The sequence below is a fragment of the Canis lupus genome, chromosome 19 (genome assembly GCF_048164855.1).
Source record: "Canis lupus baileyi chromosome 19, mCanLup2.hap1, whole genome shotgun sequence".
Classification (NCBI taxonomy): domain Eukaryota; kingdom Metazoa; phylum Chordata; class Mammalia; order Carnivora; family Canidae; genus Canis; species Canis lupus.
The window spans coordinates 26,601,809-26,624,584 of NC_132856.1; the positions used below are offsets into that span (position 1 = coordinate 26,601,809).

At 42.7% G+C, this 22,776-nt stretch overlaps 2 protein-coding genes across 30 annotated transcripts in view; one reads left to right on the forward strand and one right to left on the reverse strand.

Moving 5' to 3' along the window:
* Nucleotides 1-1,728, forward strand: part of LRIG1 (leucine rich repeats and immunoglobulin like domains 1) — a 110,843-nt gene extending 109,115 nt beyond the window's left edge. For both annotated transcript variants that reach the window (XM_072785461.1, XM_072785462.1), the window contains exon 19: nucleotides 23-1,728. In XM_072785461.1, coding sequence (XP_072641562.1) covers nucleotides 23-282 — 260 coding nt within the window. In that variant the 3' untranslated portion in view covers nucleotides 283-1,728. The remainder of the gene's footprint in view (nucleotides 1-22) is intronic.
* SLC25A26 (solute carrier family 25 member 26) overlaps nucleotides 619-22,776 on the reverse strand; it is a 196,080-nt gene continuing 173,922 nt past the window's right edge. For 14 of the 28 annotated variants that reach the window (XM_072785471.1, XM_072785485.1, XM_072785469.1 and 11 more), the window contains 6 exons: nucleotides 14,153-14,222; nucleotides 7,870-7,934; nucleotides 7,568-7,650; nucleotides 6,667-6,740; nucleotides 2,567-2,757; nucleotides 1,597-2,187 (listed from right to left, as the gene is read on the reverse strand). In XM_072785471.1, coding sequence (XP_072641572.1) covers nucleotides 1,942-2,187; nucleotides 2,567-2,757; nucleotides 6,667-6,740; nucleotides 7,568-7,650; nucleotides 7,870-7,934; nucleotides 14,153-14,222 — 729 coding nt within the window. In that variant the 3' untranslated portion in view covers nucleotides 1,597-1,941. Of the gene's footprint in view, nucleotides 2,188-2,482; nucleotides 2,758-6,666; nucleotides 6,741-7,567; nucleotides 7,651-7,869; nucleotides 7,935-7,954; nucleotides 9,581-14,152; nucleotides 14,223-22,776 lie in introns of those variants that run through there. The other 14 variants (XM_072785474.1, XM_072785472.1, XM_072785470.1 and 11 more) reach the window with 7 other exon arrangements.

Genomic DNA, 22,776 nt, shown 5'->3' on the forward strand with positions numbered 1-22,776 from the left:
CATGCCCTCTCCTTTCTCACAGGGGCCTCCTCTTGGACTTTAGCGAGGCTGTGTGAGCCAGACTCCATAGACCTCCAGCCTCCCTCGACATTAACTCCAGGCAGTCCTGAGCTCCCAGAAGCCTCCTCGGGCTTTCCTGACGTCCCCAGTGAAGGCCAGCACTTGCTTCTTTCCAACGGACACCTCCCCCAAGCGTGTGACTCCAGTCCCGAGTCCCTACCGCTGACAGGACAGCTCCCCGGGCAACGGGGCGTACCCCTGCTCTTTGCACCGAAAAGCTAGGCTTTGTCTACCTCAGCTCTTGTGTCCGTCTCTACAGGAAAGAGGTAGGAGAGGCTGTAAGGAAGCTTGAGTTCAAGCGTCACTGATGTGTACAGAGTTTTTAAACTTCCATGTGGAGTGTCCGTGGTCTAAAGGACTTGCAGCTGAAGCACAGAACCGCCAGAGGCTATTGTGTACAAAAGCAGAAAAGTATTTGATACCATTGTACATAAGAGTTTTCAGAGATTTCCTATATATTATATATCTTTTGCAGAGGCTATTTTAATCTTTAGTGCATGGTTAACAGAAAAAAAAAGTACAATTTTGACAATATTATTTTTCATATCAGGTTGCTGTTTAATTTTGGAAGGGGGGCAGGGAATAATAGTTCTGGTGCCTTAATGCATGGATGGAAGTTGTAGAAGCTAAAAACCACATTTGCTCCTAGGAGTATCTGGCGGGTGGGGAGGGGAAGTCCTTGGGTTTGTATTGCACTTCATAGGCCAGCCCCGTGGGAGGCTGTACGGCCCGAGCCTTCGTGTGCGTTGGAACTCACTTCCTGTCAGTATTGCTCACGTGTGGCTGCTCTCGCAGCTCCCCTCCCTGCAGAGTCCAGAGATGCCCATGTCGTCCTGTACCTCTGCCATACGTGACTTTCTTGAAAGTTTAAGTTCTTGCCAAGCAGGACGGGGGTGGTTAATCTGCCACGAGGCATTTGTTCCAAGCAATTAAGCACTGCCTGCCTTTCTTCTATGAGAAAAGCAAATGTGGTTGTCATCCGTATCGTTCGATTGTCATTCGAGGCTTTTTATTAAGGTAGAGGCTGCTGGTGTTGGTACCTGTGGATTTTTCAATAGTGATGTTTTAGTTCTGCCAATATAATTAATATGACATTGATCATGGGGGAGAAAAAGGATCGAGTCCTTACTTTTCAGGGCTAGCTTATCTCTACTGAGGATCCGGAGCCTGTCTCTCCACGTCCTTCCCTCCCACCGACAGACCCGGGCTGGGACTGTACAAGCTTAAGAAGCCCTTGACCGGGGCCTATTTGCACTTTGGAGACCTGTAGCTAACCATCTTGTGAGTGCCAATGTGTATTTCAGGAAAAACTGCATTGAAACAAGGTCCTTAAAATCTCAGAAAGCAAGTTCCTTTAGCCAAAAAGCTGAAGGTACAGACTGACAAAATGGTTGTTAAATTTTACTGTCCGGTGTCATCACTGTTCTAAAAGGTAAGCACATTCAGACTTGTGTTCTCAACAGTCAACTGATTAATGTTACTTCCACAAAATATGTGAATTTGCTGCTTCTGAGAGGCAATGTGAAAGAGGAAGTATTACTTTTATGTACAAAGTTATTTATTTATAGAAATTTTGGTACAGTGTACATTGAAAAACATGTAAAATATTGAAGTGTCTAACAAACGGCGTTGAAGTGTCTTTAATAAAGGTTCATTTATAAATGCTGATTGTGTGGCTGGGGCATTCTTCTACCTATGCTGTAAGCGGCACTGTTTCACCCCGTTCTGTTCCAAAAACTCCCTTACATTCTGCCTTTAATTATCTGTTTTCCCAAAAAGGGGAAAATTTCTTCTCGGCAAGCAAAATCATATACTTGTTTGCTCCGGGGAAGATACACCACCCCTGGATTCCTGAGATTTCTAACAAACACCTGGAGCTTATTAGTCAAGCTCTGAAATGGTGACCTCCCCCATTTCGTCCCTTCTAATTTCCAGTACTGCGCAACAGACCTGACCAGGCGTGGAGAAATGGTGCTGTCTCCCCGCTGGCCCAGGCCCCTCCTCTGGGGCTCCCGGGGAGAAGCGGGGAGGGGGACTCAGGTCCTCAGTGGGCCCACCACGCCCTCCCAGGCCCTGGGCTGCAACTGCTGGCTCTGTCTCACACCACGTGGGCTGCTGGACACTTCTCTGTAAAATAATACAGTCGTGTTCTTTAGGGGACATCTGAGGGTAATTAGGAACAGCAGCCTGGCTGCCAGAAGAATGCCTGCTTGCACCTGCAGTTCATTGTTTTTAAACGGAGCCCGAAGCTTCACCACAGGGAGACACCCAGTGGCGGGCATCACTTTCCTGCTCCCTGTCGAGCTCCCCCCCCTCCCCCCCGCCCACCACGACCCAGTGAGAAGCGTCTCTGCCTCCCTCGGTGTCCGCTAGCACGGGGCAGGAGGGGCAGGACAGCTACAGATCCAATGAAGGCTCTGGGCAGCATCACCACATGGATTTATTACGGGGGTCTGAGAGGAGGGCTGAGGGCACCACCAGGGCCAGGGCTCCGGTCCTCGCACACCCGAGCCTGGCGACTGCAGCTGCTCGCACGGCGTCCCCTTTCCTGAGAGCAGAGCATGGGGCACCGTCCGGAGTCAGGGGCTCGCTCTGCCAAGTTCCAACAGCAAGCTGCGGGTTTGCTCATAAGCACCAAGAAAGATGAAACCTCCCAGACTGATGGCTGCCGTTCGAGGGAAGACACCTGCAAATAATCTAGGGGAGGAAAAAAGCAGAAGGAAAAGATTTTTTTTAAATTGGTGTGTGTAAAAAAGGTTAAATTCCAACACCCACAGCTTGCACAGCTCAGCACACCATGCCCATTAAACCCGACCCAGCACTTAGAGCGTGTGCTTTTGCTCTCAGAATGGCACTGAATTACATTCCCAAGCAGACTCGTTGAAGTTGGGTCCCAGCTGCTTGTTAGCCAACGTGGCTAAATACCAAACCACTTACTCGTGAGCCTCACAATTAAGTCTAATAATTAGTTAAGAAAAACTCTGTCTCCACAACAGTCCCGTTGAAAACCTGCACACCGGCTGTGTCCCTGGGAGATGAGGAACCGGACCCTGGGAGTGGAGTCACAGGCCTAAACCGTGGGGCGGGCCTCGGCCCACCCTGGGGATGAAGGTAGGCTCTGCGTGTTGGAGATTTTCCCACAAATCCGCCGCTCCTCCCAGTGACTCAGTTGCATTTTGTCCTGACCCGAGAGGCCCCCGGATGTGATGCTAGACCAGGGAAGTGAGTCTCCATGCATTCCCTAGTTGTCTTCTCCTCTGGGGAAGGACCAGAAAGGCCAACGACCCAGGCAGAGCCTCTCGAAGGTTCAGTCCCCACACACCACATGAGGCCGGTCAGAGGTGCGAATAATCAAAGGCAGAGTAAAGAACAATATTACTGGGCATGCAAATTGGAGGTTCCCTCTTGAAAAACCACCCTGTGGCTGTGCACAGGCATTTGTTCGAAGGGGTTCGTCACAGCCCTGCCGCTAACCAGAGAGACTGCAGAGGCCCCGCCTGAGGCGGCCCACAGGAACCAACGCAAACTCCCACAGCAGGCTCTGACAAAAGTGCAGTCCCCAAGCTGTGCACGTGATCACGGCAAGGATGGGTCCTCAACTTTCTCCGGGGGGCCAGGATGACAGGAAACATTCCCTGTCTTTCTAGAATAACAGCCTTTTTACCAAGAGTGTGACTTCTGTAAGCAGAAAAAATCAGAACTAAAGGGCTTTGTAGTGAGGACGCTCTGGATGAGGTCTAGGGAAGGAAAGTGTAAGTGGTCAGGTTTTCTGAAATGGACATAACCCCTAAGAGGAGGAACATCCACAATAAGCTAAGTAGGGACTGGCCAAGAACGTGGATGGAGAGGGACCCGCGCCCCGGTTTCGGCCCCCCTGCTGGGACAGGTCAGCGGCCTCCTGAGCGTTGCGCGGCACTTCTGAGGAAAACGGACTTCGTGTTGGGGGGGCCCCTACTTTGGTTGGCAAAGTAAGGATTTAAGTCATTAAGTGAAGTACTACAGACGAGAATCTCTTGTTCTTGTCTAGAAGTAACCATGGAAGCGATACAAGGAGAAAAGCCGGCTCAGCGTCAGGCACGGTTTCTGCGCTCGGTGCTCGGTGAGGACAGAAACTGCTCAATTACGGCTTCGAGGCCCCTGGGACCCTCCTGCCCGACCTACAGAGAAGGGGGCCAGGAGGGAGGCCTGCAGGGGCCGGCACGGGGGGGGGGGGGGGGGGGCGCCTCTGCCACCAAAGCCTCCCTCCCTCCCTCCCGAGCGGCCTGTCTGGGTTCAGCCCTTGCTGCTACTGAACTCGGCTGCTCCTGGCTGCTCCTGGCACGAGGCAGATGGAAGCACTTCATGGTTTCACTAGATGACAATTGACTCTATGAACATAATTATAGCCTTAGAGCAGAGTCATTTGTAGAGCAAGCGCCCCAACCCACGAGGGGGCCGACACTTGAGCGGAGGGGGGCTGGGGCTGTGCGCACGGGCGGCCGCGGGCGTTACACGAAGGGCGCGGCCCAGAAACGGGGCAAGGCAAGGGGCAAGGAGCGATGCGGGCCCAACGGGCTTCGCCATCCGCTTTCCGGCTGGTGGACTGGGGAGCGAGTGGGGTTTTCATCCGGGAGAAGCCTGTCCGCCGCAGAGCGGAGAGCCAAGTAGGCGCCAGCACGTGGTCGTCCCTGTGAACCAGCATGGCACCACCGAAGCGTCCCCACTGCCCCGGGAGGCCAGCACGGGTGCTCCCGCGGGGCAGGTGTGCTCAGGCTGGAGGAGGGGCGGCAGGGGCCGCGTGGGAAGCAGACAGGTTGGGTCGGGGCCCTGGATGCCCAGGGCTGGGGGGTGGAGCAGGGGCCCAAGCTGGCAGGGATCTTTTTGTTTTGCTTGCTTTTAGTTACAATTCTTTTGTCAAGTTAGTTGGTGCCTTTGATCCTCTCAGTAGGAAGCTGGTGGAAAGGAGCATCTCTTGAAGGACAAGTGCGGCTGCTTGGAACACTCTAAGGACAGCACCGTGCACTACTGAGAGCCCCAGCTTGAGAAGCAGATTTCCACATTACCTTCGCAGGGCTGACACTGGGGACACTGGGGCCTCTGCCTCTCATTCTGGCGCGGCCTATTTACTTAACACCGAGCACGCAGCCCAGCTAGGACAGGGAGGGCTCCGTTGCCATCAGCTCCCCGAGGGAAGGCCTCGGCAACCCTGCCCACCCTGCCGTACCCGCCTCTGGCCGCGGTCTCAAGAAAGGCAGATGCACTGCAGCTCCATACCAAGTCCACAGAGCTGAGTCAAGAGCAGAGGTCTGACCCGTAGTTGCCATAAAATCAAACATGAGCAACAGTGAAACAGATCGGGCAGCGAAATTCAGCATACGGACTTTATGGTCTAAAAGAGCCACTGCAGGCAACATGTCTGTGACCCCAAACCTGCTGGAAACACTGAGAATCTTTCACCTGCTACTGAAGAGTGGCCTTCGAGCTCTCTCTTCTCTCACACCATTTCACTGTTCAGTGGGAGATCTGCGTCAAAATCCGTGTGTCTGAGCTACGAGCCACCAGCTTGCGCCAAGTTAGCTGTAAGTGGCTGACTTGCGGCGCACGTGCTCCCACTCCGCCGTTCCCTTGCGCATGCTCAAATACTCCTTCCCATTAAACCCACTTCTTGTTTCAAAATCCTTAAGTCCATCATCAACCAGCAGCAGTCCTTCACAGGTGGCCCATCCAACAAAACCACCTGACACGACCTACTTTTCAAACTACCAGTTAGAAATTTTGAATAGAAAATGGGGCCATTCCCCTGCAAAAACCTTACCCGGGTCCTGATCAATATGCCTCATGTTCCCCAACTATCAGCCAGCTGGATGAAAAACCTGGCAAGTGCACACAACACTATAATCAAATCACCAACATGGCACCTGGACGAGGAGGTGGCACTGCCTCAGCTTTGCTCTCCCCACCAGCCAAATCCTGCCACAACGCTCACTCCTGGCCCTCCAGGAGGAGGCTGAGGCTTTGCTCTCTCAGGAAAATCACTCGTAGGCCATTCCAAAGAGAACGCTGTAATTTCGCACACCTGTAGACCCGACACTTGGATCTCTTTATAGATTGTAAAAGCAACGTGAAAAGCACGTTTTGAAAAGCAGGCGTTTGAAGACACGATGCTAGAAGTCTGCGGTGCTGAGGAAAGCACAGAGTGGGTTCTAAGCAAGACCACGCGCTCGGTGGTACAGGGAAAATAGCTGTTACTGATAACAGTCCTAAGTCTCCCCAACCACAAGCGCTTTCCTTTAAATGTTACCCTGGCTCCCTTGCATTCCTAAATTACGTAACTGGAAGCCTTTTTGCTCAGAGCTGCAGCCCAGAACCTGTGGGGGGGGGTGGTGCACGTGGATGTCCTCCAACACTGAGATGGCCAAGTCTGGCAATCACGTGGCTAGACATTGCGTCAACCTGACTGTGCACTAGCATCTCACATAGGCGACATCGAGTATGTTTTATGTGGTATAAACAGAGACCCAACCAGGCCGACCAGAAGGAAGGAAAGGGGTTCATCCCGCTCGGGCTAAGGGAGGAAGAGCCGGGGGAGGGGCGGAAAGGCAGTTTCACCTTCCTTCTTGTCCTTACCCTGACAGCCCCTGCGTCCGCCAGACCCCGTGCAGCGCAGAGAGTACGTTGCCGCTAGCGGTGCTGGAACCAGCCTGCGTAACAGGACAACAGACAGAGCCATTATCTTATGAAATTCCCCAACTGATCGTCAGATGCACAGCTCCCACCACCACCCTCTAGGACAGTCTGAAACAGTGGGGAGCTTCTCGGGAGTCAGGGCCCCCAGACCGCACTAGACCAGAAGCCCTTCCACTCAAGCCCACAGGTAAGCCTCCCAGGAAGCTCCTTTCCTAGGCTCTCGCAGTACTGAGCTGGATGCAGAGCTCACTGGATAATCCACCGACAGCTGTTGGACCGGAAGAAGACTGAGAACAACAGTAACTGCTCTGAGAAGAATGGGCCATAATCATAGAGCCGGTCCAGCTGTGAACTCACCCAAGTAGCTAATAAACACATTCAGTAAAGAGAACTGTGTTCAGTTTAAAACAGGACCGACCGATACTCTCAGGTTTGGCCTTGTCAACCTACATAGTAGAATCTCGCATTCATCTTTCCACTTTTCCGTAAGGGTAGGACTTTCTTTTTTTCTATTGTTGTGCCCCAGATATGTTATGCACATCGCATTCCATGAGATCTTGGTCTAGCTTTTTCTGTATCATCTTTTCAACAAAAAAAAAATTTTTTAAGATTTTATTTATTTATTCATGGCAGGGGGGGTGGGCAGAGACACAGGCAGAGGGGGAAGCCGGCTCCCTGCGGGGAGCACAATGTGGGACTCGATCCTGGAACTTCCAAGATCACGCCCTGGGCCGAAGGCAGGCGTCAAACCACCGAGCCACCCAGGGATCCCCCGAAAAAAATTTTCCATTCTGACAACTGTCCTGATTCATCTGGCCTGAGTTCAGAGCCTCTAGCTTACCTGCTGCATAGCATGAAGCAAGTCAACTCTCTGGGCCTCAGGTCTGTCACCCGTAAAAACAGCCCCACTTGCTTACAGAATGTCTGAGGAGAATTTCATAAAGGTTAAAATGCTATACAGACACTGTATGACTACAGACAGTCTTATCAATGTGTCCATTTCACGAGTGGTCCAGGAGGCAGCATAAGGCTGCTATTACAGGGAAGTGTTACACTGCTTTTATTCACTTTATATACATAGGAGCCCTAGTGCTACCACGTACCAGCATCTGTTGTATCTACATTACGTTATTTTACACTTACCTTTGCCAACATGATTCTTGTTTTTGCCACATCCAGAGGTGTGGTGACTGCAGCTGCAAATCCACCTGTGCATATAAAAATACCCAACACATAAAGGAGGTATTGTTGTTTACTGTGTTACACGGTGTGGTCTTTTATTTTACAATTCCTCGCAACTCTGCCAAAATCCCTCCCTAATCATTACCCCCACTGGACAGATTTAAGAAGAGGATGCACACATGCAAAATCCACCTGCTGCATTGCTTTTGTAGTGATGGTAAACCACACATAAAAGAGATGACAGGATGATGCTTTATACACTCAGGTGAGGAAAAAAAAAAGGGGGGCCCATAATTTATCTTGCTCTTTTGTGGAGCAACAAACCTGTGTGTATACATGGTTGTGTGTCTATGTTTAGACACCCACTGTCAGTATGAGAAGCTCATTGCTCCCAGTGAGTCCTGGAGGCCCATGCCTTCTATGGACCACTGTTCTTTATCCCGACTCCAAAATACCTTTGTCTTTTCTGGGCTAAGACAAAGTGGGCAAACAGAAATATGCATACTGCTATAAGGACTTTTGGTATTAATGACTAAATTCTCTGAGTTAAAAGAGTAAAAGCTTTCTGTATATGCAGGCTTCAGATAACAGGCCAGGCCAGGGAGTGACATTTCTAGGCCCCACTCTGCACCCTCTTCCAGTTAGTCTTGATTCAACAGGCAAAATTCCTACAGCTTCCTCCCACCTTCTCTTCCATGGAATACCATGACTGTCAAACTGGTATTTTAAAAATCCACACATTTTAATACCCATATCTATGGACAGAGGAATTGGAGAACATTTTTTTTTAACAGAAATCACAGTATATGGTGTCTTTATTTGGTGTGATGCAAAGATGTATTTTAATCCCCAAGAGGCCTTAAGGAGATAGAAAGAATAAACCCAAAAGGGCTTTCTAAAGATTCAGCTTCCATGAGCTAGGCTGCACAGTTTTAAAGGGGCAAATGATGCTTCAGAAATAACATCTCTGTCTCTGATTTTTGTGGCATGTGAAGGTCACTTGATCTCCACCAAATATCTTTCTACTAACATGTTGTAGAAATAAGATCCTCACACTGAACTCTGGTAACATGTATTATGACACTGACTTTTTGAAAGATGTACCCATTCATGTTTTTATATTCCATTTTTTGATTACTCACAAAGGACACATACCGGGAGGCTAATGATGATCAGTTACATGAGTACTAGAGTCCCCTTTTGTTTTAGCTACTTTTGTGCTAAGAACATCTGAAACATTTTCCTTGGGATTCAAAAGCTGCCTGAAATTCAGGTACTTATTCAACTTCAGGCAGCGAACCATATTATCCAAAACGCCCCACCCTAAATCTGATAGTATCCAACTCTGTTTCCCTCACTGGCTGCCAGGGTTTGCAGGCCCCATCCCGGAAGAACTCTTTCAGAGTCAGGGAGGCCAAGCCTGAAACCCCTACTCTACTCATTGCCTGGCCTTAGATACAATACTTACTTTGGAGGTAAAGCACCACAGGAGTCAGGTACTTCTGTAACTGCTACCCCATGCTACAGGTAGGGAAACTGAGGATCACTGAGGAAGGATACAGAACTCACAGAAAGAAGGTTTTACTTAGTGCAGAGCTGAGACTTGAACATTACTGACTCCAGAACATGAGCTCATGGTCACTGAGTGTGCTACGGGCCTCAGTTTTTTCACCTGTAAAAAGCAGTTAACGGTATGACACAGGGACTAAATGAGTCTGTGCCAAATGTCTAGGACACTGCCTCTTTTCTGCAACAGCAGAGAGAATGTGTGATTTTCCTTCATGGCTCTAGCCCAGCACACACAGCAGGCATTCAAAAATGCTTGCCAGGTGCCCTGGATAAGCATCTGTAGTTGTTACAAACCCGAAGTTTCAACTCGTCCTCTCAGAGAGAGGAGGAAGGGGAAGCTCAGAGCTAATACTTTGGGCCTCCTTTGTACCTGGCACGCTGGGACTGTACCAGGTGCTGTCAGTAATTACTGTATCTTGTTTGCACGGGGATTACTATTCTACTTTATAGACAACTTGCTCAGGGCCACACAGTATAGAGCTGGGACTCAAAACCACATGCATCTTAGCTCCAAAAGTAGTGCTCACTTATTACATGATGACTCTGATACATGATAAGACATTAAAATGTGTCTGATTGTTAAAACTCAGAAGTGCATACACCATTATCCTATTTGAAAATGCTCGCAAACTAACCTAGACCAACTCTGAAGCCTTAAAAGTTGGCGATGACATTACCTGTCCCCTGTCTGACCACTCGAGCTTTCCTAACTTACCTTCACTGCCTAGTGTTTGTCTTCTCATAAATGTGGGCACCAAGCATCAAACTTGTCTTGGCCATTAGCAAAAGTGCACCTTTCCCTTACTGTGGCTGCCTGCCAATATGCTCTTAGACACTGCTGTGTCCTACCAGGAATAGGAAGAAAAGGCAAAGGAAAAAACAAATATGCTTAAATAGGTCCTAATTTTACTATGATGGTAGCTGTATTTTATGAGTTATTAATAAATCAATTCTAATGTCTTCAAATATCAAGGACTGCTTTAATAGACAGCCTTCACAATGTTTTTTATGAGGTTGCAAAGAAAGGCCTGTGAGGATCACGTAATAAAATAATGGGTTACAGTGCGGAGGGGGTTGGGGACCTGTGCTTTTAAAAGTTAAAATGCAGTGATTTTCTACATCTCACTTAAGGGAACTGTAAACTGCTAGTAATAAATACAAGGAACATGCTACCCTATTAGACAGGAAATAATTATTTGGTGCAGCCAACTGTAGGCTGCCTGTGTGCTCACATCACACATGAAATAACTTTCTAGGGGCTCCACAAGAGTTAGGTGTTTACAGAATGTTAGGCCAACTGCTTTCAAAGACCAAGTTCAGGGGAAAATGGATGTTTACAATGAAATGACATCTCATGCATCCTTAGGGAACAAATGTAGGTTCTTCACCACTCCAAACAAAGGGCCACCTCCCTACAACAAGTCTGGAGCTGTCACCTCCCAGAAGCAGCTGTGAAAGTGGTGGGGATAGCAGTGGGCAGTGCTGACATGCAAGAACCTCCCTGGCCTCCCCTCTCCTGATGAGCCTCAGCAAGAATAGCATCTCCATGTACCTCCTATGCACAGTCTCCACACAAGTATACAGACACAGAGTGCTTCAACAACAACGAAAGTGTTTTTGTTTGTGATTCAAAGTTGTGTTAGGCCTTCTCATTTGTTACCCAGATAAATCCTTTACTCTGTTCTGGAATTTCTTTCTTGTTTTAAAGATTGATTGAGGACAGGATACACCTGCGCACGAGTGGAGGGGCAGAGGGAGAAAATATTTAAGCAGACTCCCCACTGAGTGCGGAGCCCAATGAGGGACTCAGTGCAGGGCTCCATCTCATGACTCATGAGATCATGACGTGAGCAGAAACCGAGAGCCAGACACTTAACCAACTGAGCCACCCAGGCGCCCCATATTCTAGAATTTCAAACCATGGGAATATCTCTCCCTCTCTGTCCCTCCGACCCTCTGTCTTTGGGTCCTGCTCCTTCTCTCTCAGAAAACGTAAGTAGATGTTAATTATGAGAAACTGACCAAAGAACCCTAGAATAGTACATATCACTATAGTAGCAAATGTCATAATTACTTAAGCTGAATTATGGCTTTATGTTTAAAAATTAACTTGAAGTGAGGAAGTTGGCAAAATCTTTTTTTTCCCCCTAGTTTAACCCCTGACCAGAAGCCAAGGGAATTTCTGAGCATGACAAGCCATCAACACCTCCAATCTCAGGGGACATTTTTGGATATTTGTGCCAAGTAGTTTATAAAACAAGCATAGGCACAGAAAAGTGCCAGAGATAGCACAGAGCGTGGTTCATCCAGGATCATTTAACCAATTTAAAACTGGAAAAGTGCACAAGAATGAATAACCTGATTTCTGATAGAAGGCCAGTCTTATCACAGCCTTGGTGGCCAAGTGAGGCTGCAGGGTCTGAGCGTGTGGTGGGGAGGGACGTCAGGCCTGCGAAGAGTGGTCTGAGACAGCACGTCATTAGTCCTCTCTAGTGTGGTGGGCATACTGGCACTACAGACTCCCACAGTGCATCACTTTTTCACAAGCTGGAATATTTTTAAATGTTTATCCTTCACAAAGGTTTTTAAATAGTAACTGTATCCCTCAGGATCAACATACCAACTGAAATTTTAAAACAAGAGGGATATAAACAAAAATATACTTGTTTTGTCTTTTGCTATATATATGGGGATCTACCTTTAATGGATTTGTGCAGACGTAGACAAACTCCTTCACTTACCAGAACCTCAGCTGAACTGAATTGGAGGAGTTTTTCAGTCTGCATGATTATACGGAGTAAAACTCTATCAATATGTTATTTTCTCAATGCAACTGTCAATATGAATGTGAGACAGCTTTTCATGTTCTGGGTGTTGGCTGTTGCTATGGCAGTGGAAACATACCCCCATCGATCAGTTCCATTTCAGAGCTTACAAGGGCCAATACAAACATTATCCCCACCTATCCTTGCAGTGATCCCCGCTAAGGCAGCGGGGGCACATCTGTGTTACAGGTAAGGAAGAAGGCCCCAGTCTCCTTCCTTAGTTGGGGGCAGAGCTGAGACCTGACAACTCTTTGAGTCCAGCAAGCAGGCCCACACCAGGTACGTGGCTCTGGGCCAGCCCATTGCCTCCTCCACGATGCAGCTTCCATCAGCCACTGGGGCAGAGCGCTACCCAGCTGCACTTCTCAGATGAGCCTCCACTCTGAAAGGGCCTGGCCCCCCAGACCTACCGCCCAGTGGATGGCTGATAAAGTTTCTCTTCCTGTTCTTCTAATCTAAGCGCTTAGTGCTTATCACAAAGCATTATTTGGAAAAAGACTGTAGTGAATGCACATTTCCTTCATAGAAACAATGCTTGTAAGCAAAGCTTTGAATTAGCTACTTCAGGAACGGGACCAGAGAATATATACTTCTTGCTTCAACACATGGAAGTTTTATGGTATTGCTACATTTAAGATGTGCCCTTCCTTACCCAGGATGACTAAACTTCCATAATGCTCACTTTGTCTCTTGGAAGGACTCAAAAAAAAAAAAAAAAAAAAAATCACACATTTCTCTTAAGGACTGGGGAGCAAAGACTCTTGACCTCTGGAAAGTGAATCAAGACCACCTACTCATTTAACATAGCTAATGACTATGTGTCATGTGGAAACAATTACCTGTCATAATCAATCTGAGTGGGCTTTGTGTCTAGAGGCAAGATTCTTATTTTTGATTATCAATTCTGCAAGTCAAATGGGTCCAATTATTAATAAAGAATCCTATAAAATACATGTTTTTTGTTTTCCTAATCACTACAACAAAAAACCCAATCCAACAACCATTAAACAAATTGGAAAAAAACCAACCTTATTATTTTCTAATAAAGTGCACATCCTAAAACTACATATCTATTTACTGGCTACACATCTAAACTAGCAGTCTACAATTTCTGGCAAATCTCCACTTTGTTTTATTTCAACCATAATTCTAAATTACCTTTATTTGTAATGCAAAATGTACCTCTCTCTTAGGCCATTAAAACTATCACTTATTTAATTTTTTAAAGCACCTGAGTTCTTATTACAACCTCAATGGAAAATGCACACGATTTAGCAATGGATAACACAGTATTGCATATTGTCGCTTTGCTCTTGGTTTAATGTCTAGAAAATGCCCAGATGTTTAGATCTCCATATTTTCTCCACAGACCCGTTTAGCCTTTGGTAAGTTTGCTGAGCAGCGTCGGCTCTCCTGACACTAGTTAATCTGTGGGGCTGTCAAACATGTCACACGAACCGTGAATCATTGCCTTCTGCAGAAATCACTGAAACCCCCAAAGCACTGCTCAAGGCAGACAGCTGCACAGTTAGCCCTGCACCCACAGCAAGTCTCTTCCCAGAGAGGACTTTATAAATCATCTTTAAGATAATCCAAGGGCCTGAGTGAAGGCTTTAATAAAGATAAGAAGAAAAAAGAAAAATTTGTCAAAAACAAATTGGTTGTCTTTCAAGCAGACACCTTTTTAGCAGTTTTTTTTTCCCCTAAGACACTCTTTTCTCAAACAACTAATGGAACTCTCTTCATCTAAACAATCTGGAATTTCTAAAGAATGTTGTTTTTGCATAGTTAATATTTTCACATTTTTCTCCCCCCTTTGGTCTTTCCCAGTATAATATAATCCTTTGCACCTGCAAAAGCTCCACAGACTGCTGACTGCCAACAATCCACCACATGATCCTGCCTCCAGGACCAGAGGGCCTGTGTTAAAGGAGAAAGAAAAATACAAGTTATTAAATATTTGAATTTATCGGAACCTCCTGTGGGTTAGCTCTGGGGATGGGAACTTAAGTGAGAAGCTATTTTGGTGACATTCCTCACTGATGACATAAGTGATTTTCCCAAGGACTTAACTGCATTCTAAAATAAGTCAAAGAAACAAGAGTGACAGCCACATTCAAGTGCTCAAAGGAAACAATTTTCAGGAAATATGTATGATATACACACACTGGTGTGTATGTGTACAAATAAAAATAAAGATACATCTCTAAGACAATGTAACATTTCAAGTATTTCCCATTTAATTCTAAACATACAATAATTTGCAAATTAGTCCAGAGCAGGGTCTGCCACAGTCCTTAGTTCTTTTTTCAATCTTTATTCATACTGCACATGTCTGGAAGATGCTAATTCTGTTAGTTAAGTATGGGTTTAAAATCTGTGAAAACATTTTTTGCATTGGTCAATGACAGAGGTTGAGGATTATACCAATAAATACCCATCAAGTTTCACACTAGACAAGAAGGTGGCAGAGACATGGTACTTTGCTCTCAAAGAGCTGGTGACCCAGTAGAAGACAAGAGGCAGGACTCGTCTCTGAGTCAGACCCTGGTCTAGTCTCTGAACACATGTTAACACCAAGTCCTCACAAAACCCTAAGAGTTGGGCCCTGTTATTATCCATCTTTTATCCAGGCTTTCTAACAGCAGAGCTTGCACTGTGTTTTTTGTTTTGTTTTAGGTTTATTGAGGTATAAGAATGTGTCCAACCGTATCCAATAAACTACATATATTTAAAGTTTGCAACTTGTTAAGTTTTGACACACGCACAAAAAATCATTGCCATCGTTAATATAGTGAACAAATCCATCAACCCAAAAAGGCTTCTCTCTGTCCTTCCTCCTCTTCCTGCCCCTTCCTTGCCACCCCCTAACTAATCTGATCTGTCACTCTAGATTAGTTTGCTTTTTCCAGAATTTTATGTAAAAGTAATTAGACATTCATTTTTTTGTCTTTCATTTTTTTTAACCTGGGTTCTTTCCTTCAGAATTTTTGTAAGATTCATCCATGTTGCTGTCTGTATCAACACTTCATACCTGTTTAATTGTTAAGCAATATTCCATTGTGTAGATATATCATTATTTGTTTAGGTTTCTGCCTACTGAAGCATATTTGGGATTTTTCCAGTTGTTAGCTGTTACCAACAAACCTGTTATAAACATACATACACACACACACACACATACACACACATATATATTTTTATATATTTTATATGGACACATGCCTTCACTTCTCTTGGGGAAATATTTAGGAGATCTCATGGTAAGAATATGTTTAACTTGTTATAAGAAACTACAAAATCATTTTCCAAATTGGTTGTACCACTTTACATCCTGACCAGTTCGTTTCTCCACATCCTTTCAACAATCCCAGTATTATTGGGATTTTTAAATTTTAACCATTCATAAAAAGTGTCCAGTAGTATGCCACTGTGGTTTTAATTCATATTTTCCTAATGACTGATGTTGAGTTTCTTTTCACATACGTTTATATGCCATCCCTATATCATCATCTTTTTTTTTTTTTAAGTAGGCTCCACACCCACACCCAGCATGGAGCCTCAGTGTAGGGTCTGAACTCACAACCTTGAGGATCAAGACCTGAGCCAAGATCAAGAGTTAGATGCCTAACCAACTAAGCTACCCAGGTGCCCCTCCCTATATCTTCTTTAGTGAAGTGTCTGTTCAAATGTTTTGCACATTTCTATTGAATTGGTTTTTTAGTTACTGAGTTTTGAGAGTTCTTTATATATTCTAGATACAAGTCATTAGCAAATATTTTCTCCTAGACCATAATTTGTCTTCTCATTCTCTTAATGGTATCTATCAAAGGACAGAAATATTTTATTTTGATGAAGTTCAAATTATCCTTTTATGGATCTCACTCTGGTGGCACATAGAAGAAATCCCTAACTCAGACCTTAATTCACCTGTGTTTTCTTCTAGAAATGCTTTTTAGGTTTTATATTTAGATTTACCATTTATTTTGAGTTTGTTTTTATGTATTCTGCAAAGTACGGATTGAGGTTCTTTGTTCTGTTTTTACATATGAAAAGTTCATTGTTCCAGCAAATGGAAAAGACTATCCTTTCTCCAATGAACTGATTTCTCACTTTTGTCAAAAATCAGTTGTCCATATATGTATTGATCTGTTTCTAGACTCTATTCTGCTCCAATCTATAGATCTATCTTGACACCAATTGGAGACTACCTACCACAGCTGTACAGTAAATCCCTGAAATCATGAAACATTCTCCAACTTTGTTCTTTTTCAAAATTTTTCTTATTATTCTAGGTTCTTTGCATTTCCACAGAATTTGAGAATCAGTTTATCAATTTCTACAAAATAGAATGATAGATCATTCTGGAGAATGGAAGTACTGGCAATACTGAGTTTTCCAACCAATAAATACAGTATATCTCTCCATTTGCTGAAGCCTCCATTATTTTCTCTCAAAATTATTTTGTAGCTTTCAGTATATAGGTCTTACACTTGAATTTTCAGATTTGTCCCTCAGTATTTCCTATTTTGATGTTATTGTGAATGGCACTGCCTTAACTTCAAATTCTGATTGGTTGTTGCTAATATGTAGAAACAGAATTGACTTTTATATACTGATTTTGTATACTGCAAACTTACTAAATTTATCAGCTCTAGTAGCTTCTCTGTATTTTCTATATCACACTGGTAAATAAACATAAGTTCATTTCTTCCTTTCTAATATGGATTACTGCCTTTTGTTCTTCTTGCCTTACTGCACTGGTAGGACCTTTAACATAATGGTATGCACGGCAAAGCTGATGACAAATATTATAAAAAAGACTTCTTGAATATATTTATTAAAATTGTTAGGATAATATAATTACCAACTCATGGTGGCATGACATTTTTAGAGACGATCAAACATAGCACAACTGAAAGAAGAACAGCAAACTTAGTACTAATTTCCTATTCTCAATACTTCCCCACTGCAGTTATATCTGGAAGACTGAGGTTGCTAGAGAAATGAGAATGGTGCCATATAAATACATATATGGCCCTATTTTGTCAACTTCAATAACTTCTGTGTGTGATTTACCGCCTTTTTTCTTTTTACCTCTTGATCTCTTTCATCCATTACTCCTCTACCCCTACTTCCTGGCAACTACCTAAGTGTTCTCTGTACCTATGAACAGTTTTTTTTTTTTTTTTTTTTTAGACTTCACATAAAAGAGAGACCATACAGTATTTGTCTTTCTCAGATTTATTTCACTTAGCGTAATGCCCTTGAGGTCCATCCATGTTGTCATGAATGGCAAAATTTCAGATTTTATGGCTGAATACTATTCCAGTGTGTGTGTGTGTGTGTGCGCGCGCACACACGTGTATACACACAATTTCTTTATCCATTCATCCATCGATGCACAGTTGTTTCCATGTCTTTACTATTGTTAAATAACACTGCAATGAACATAGGGATACAGGTATCTTTTCAAGTTAGTATTTTTACTTCCTTCAGATAAGTACCCAGAAGTGGGACTGCCAGATGATATGATAGTTCTATTTTCAATTTTTTGAGAAATCTCCACACAATTTTCGATAGTGGACACACCAATTTACATTCTCACCAACTTCCTTTTCTCCAAATCCCCATCAATAATACTTGTTATTTCTTGTCTTTTTGAGAACAGCCATTATGACAGGTAGAAGGTGATATCTCATTATGGTTCTGAATTGCATTTCCCTGATGATCAGTGATGTTGAATATCTTTTCATGTACCTGTTGGTCTTCTGTATGTCTTCTTTGGAAAAATGTCTATTCAGATCTTTTGCCCATTTTTAAATCAGATTGTTTGCTGTTCTGTATGAATTCTTTGTTATTTTGGATATTAGGCCCTTATCTGATATATGATATGCAATTATCTTCTCCCATTCTGTAGGTGGCCTTTTCATTTTGTTGATGATTTCCTTTGCTGTGCAGAAGCTTTGTAGTTTGATGTAGTCCCATTTGTTTATGTCTGATTTTATTGCTTTTGCTTCTGGTGCCAGATTTTAAAAAATATTCTTATGTTTTCTTCTAGGAGTCTTATGGTTTCAGGTCTTGTGTTTAAGTCGTTAATCCATTTTGAGTTGGTTTTTGTGTATGATGTAAGATATTGGTCCAGTTTCATTCTTTTGCATGTGGCTGTCCAGTTTTCTCAGCACCATTTACTGATGAGACTGTCCTTTCCCCCACTGAATATTCTCGGCTCCTTTGTCATCAATTAATTAACTGTACATGTGTGGATTTATTTCTAAACTCTTTTCTGTTCCACTGTCTATATATCTGTTTTTATGCCAATACTCTATTGTTCTAATTATGATAGCTTTGCAATTTAGTCTGAAATCAGCAAACAGCTTTAAGTCAGACACCTAACCAAGCAAATTAGATATATAACAATATGTGTTATCTGAGGGCTCCCAACATTCCCTTCCACCTAAATGATAAGCATGATTACTTAAAAAGTGCATTTATTAAATTCACTAGACTAAGAGTGCAGCTGCCAAACAGATTTTTGTAAACATCATATGAAAGGAGAGAAGCTAAAAAAAGATTTACTACACACAGCTTTCTGAAGATAGTCTTGCCATTGAGTGTAGTACTTTGTATCTTTTCAGTGAACTTAGTATTTGCAAATATCTCTGTGCTTTTGCAGAAAGCATGATCTTCTCCAGAGCTCATACCAGCACTGGCAACAGCTTAAGAAACCAAACAGGAGAACATCTTTTTTTACTTTTGAGGTGGAAAAATGTGTATTTTATCAGGCTAAGGCCAATTCTAATACCATTACTTACTTTGCTGAATTTTTAGAAAAGGAATATGAAACCTGAACTGGACTTTAGTGCAAAGTCCTTCACTGAAGTCCATCTTCCATTAATCTACAGATATTTTCGAGTGCTCCACAGAGCAGAAATTTACTCAAAGCAGACTTACAAAACTAATGATAATGCTGTTTATAAGCAATAATAAAGAATAACAAGATGTAAAAAAAAAAAAAGAATAACAAGATGTGAATTACATGTCATACAGGAGGGGGAAAAATCAAAGACGTTATGTAATTCATCAATTCAATATTTACTGAGTACTGTACTGGATATCAGGCACTTTTTTTCAAAGGGAAAAAGAAGAGCAGCCATTCCTTGGTCTAATATTTGGCAGGAGTACAGTATGGGTAGAGAAGGTTTATAACATAGAGAAGAGAGGTGATAAAGGTTTCACAGAAGTGCCTGCTTTAATCTAGGAAGTAAAAAAACTGGTTTGGGGGATACCTAATCAAAACAGACTCAAATGGCTGAAGACAGTTTAAAAATAAAATCTCCATAGATTAGTATAACTTTCCACTATTACCTGGCCTGAATAGTTTAGTCTAAGAACATTTAAAGAAATCATTTTGTATTTGAAAAGAAATCTCCAGAACCAAAAGGTTTAGAATCAAGCGAGAAACATCAGTAGCAAACACACAGTATGATAGAACTAACATAACGGCAACCACAATAAACAATTCTGTAGAATTTACATGTATTTCAGGAACTAAACACTTCACATACATTCATTCATATCATCCTACCTACAATCTTCTGAGGTATGTATCATTTTATCTTCATTTTATAGGCAAGGAAGTTGAGGCTCAGAGAAGTTAAGCAACTTGCCCAGTTTAAATGGGTAGTTAGCAGAACTGGAAAGTGTATGAGACAATCTGGTACAAAGTATTAAAACATGTAGACTTGGATCTACAGGTTATAGCTGTCTGGACAGCAAAGACAATGATATTTGTAAGACATTTTACTTACACATATAGCCTGTAATTTCCTCTGGAATGATATTAAGATATCCAAGTGAATGAATAAACTACGTCACTGCCTCAAACAACTTATTTTAAGTGATATGACTGTAATGTTTTTTTCAAACGAGGAATTGTCTAAATAAAAAATTTTGGAAATATAAAGAGACCAAGCTAAAAAGATAAATGTTATTTGCAAATATTTCGCTTGGGAGCTACTTTAAAATTCATTAAACACCACTACCAATAACAAGAACGTGATTGGTAAAAAAGTACTGTATGTGAATTATGAAAGTATTGTGAAATGACAGATTTGCTCATGTATGTACAGGGACCAGAGGACTGAGATCAGAAAAAAAGAAAAAAAAAAAAATACTGGCCAGGAAGACAGGAAAGGTTACTCACTAGAAGTGTAAATATATTGTTTATGACTTTTCTGTAATTTAAGAGTAGACTGCAAAATGAAAAAACAAACAAACAAAAAAAAAAAAAAAAACAATGCAGGCCACAGTATGAATGATTACTACTGACTAGTAATTACCACTTGCTGAGTACCTAGCATGTTCCAGGTAGTATGCTAAAGATTTTACATTTCCCATTTAATTTTGGAAAATATGTATTATCAACAAACACAGGTGTGGAGGCAGTGTTTAACAATGTTAAGTAAATTGCTTAAAGCCAGAGATAGTAAGTGGGGTAACTAAAGTGGTTGGTGGCTCCCCCGCAAAGCCACAGGTCTTGTAGACAGGATAATATATATGTAACACTGTAAGATTTCTCACTACTATACATAGCTCAACTTCTAGTAAAGCTACATTATAATATATAAATGATTAGAGAAAATATTTTGACATCTATGAAAGTTGTTTAAAATCATGTGGGTTTATAATGAAGATTTTTTTTTAAGGATCAAAACATTTTAAATTGCCATAATTTCTCAATCTAAATGAGTATTTCCACTCCCATGGAGGTCTAATGGTTTCTTTGCAGCCAGATAAATGACTAGGGAGTGTGGGGATGAGGGACAGAAAGTAAGTCCAAATATGAAGAACCAGAGTCTTGGAAGCCTTAACTCTTACGATGGAGATTGTGTACCAAAATAAATAAGAATAAAAAAGCAGATCTCTATACTTTACGTAGTATTGATTTATTTATCCCAATTTAGTGTGCTGTTTCCTTTCTTCCCTCAAATAAAAAATGAAATTTTCAGATGAATCCAAAAACAACTGCTAATATCTCAGGTCAAGGAGAAATTTCAAGTGGAAGTAATTAGGCAGATATGCTCTTAATTCTGCTTCTGCAGTTTTTTGTTTTTTGATTAGGAATGTCAGTGAGTGACAAGAGGCAGGCATTTCCCTGTAGAGCTGCAAGATTCTAGATGAGAACGAGAGCAAATAATCTACTATGCTCTCACCATCTTATTCTCACAGCTGCCTGGGGGCTGGTTCATGGCTTAGTTTTTATAATGTTAAGTTTCTATACTGCAGCTTGATAGAAAATATTTCTAAGAGCTTAGAGATTTAACTTTGAAATAACTTTAGCCTCACAGAAAAGTTGCAAAAATAACAGAGTTCCCATATACCCTTTACCCAGCTTCCCCTAATGTTGACATCTTATATGACCAGAGTACAGTGATCAATACAGCAGACTAGAAACTACTAAAATACAGAGCTTGAATGTTATCATTCATATTGTTTAAAGGTATGCAAGTTTTAGCATCAGCTTTTTAAAAAATTAACATGATTTTTATCATCTATTAGGATATTATAAGGAATCCAGATATACCTAAAGGTAGCACTACAAAATAATCAGGTTATCTTAATTTTCCAAGTCAGTCCTCACTCATTGCTCAAAGCCTATTAGAGGAAGAAGGGCATGAGGTAATTTGGCCTCCCCTGCCATCTCCACCCCTACTTAACCCCCAAGATAATAGCTACTAGCCTGAGTATTCATTCAAAGGATAGAAAGCAAACACCAGGCCCAATACTATGAAATGGCTAGAAGTCCAAGTCTGGGTCAGGTGTTTTCTATTAAAGTAGAGCATGAAGAGAAGGCTTTGTTTTTCACTTTAAAAGACCCACCCAAATGTACACTATTGTCCTATGAATGAATAACAAATTGAAAATAAGTGTTTTGGCTTTCACATAGGAAAACTCAGTTTGGGACTTGAGCTGTTAAATTCAAAAGTAGTTATGTAGCTTCCAATTTTGCAAGATTATGAAATTTTACCAAATGCTTTTTGTGGTACAAGGATAGGAATGTGAACAGAATCATCTACTCAGTTCCAAATTAATACCATGAGATGATAATTTAAGACAACAGAAAAGATAATCCTCTGTGCGGGCCTTAGTATTGTCAGCCTACCACCAGAACTTTCTAACATATCAGAGACATTCAAATGCTCTCCAGGCAGTAGCTGATGGAGCTGTTGTGTAGCTTTTGCACATACACTTTAAAAAACAAAGCAACGATTGCTTAACATGTTATTTTTCAATTAAATGAATCATCTCTCTGTGCAGTATTCATATACTAACATGTCTTTATTATTATTATTAGTTTCATAGGTAGAGTTCAGTGATTCATCAGTCTTATATAACACCCAGTGCTCCTAACATCACATGCCCTCCTTAATGCCCATCACCCAGTTACCCCATCACACTACCTATCTCCCCC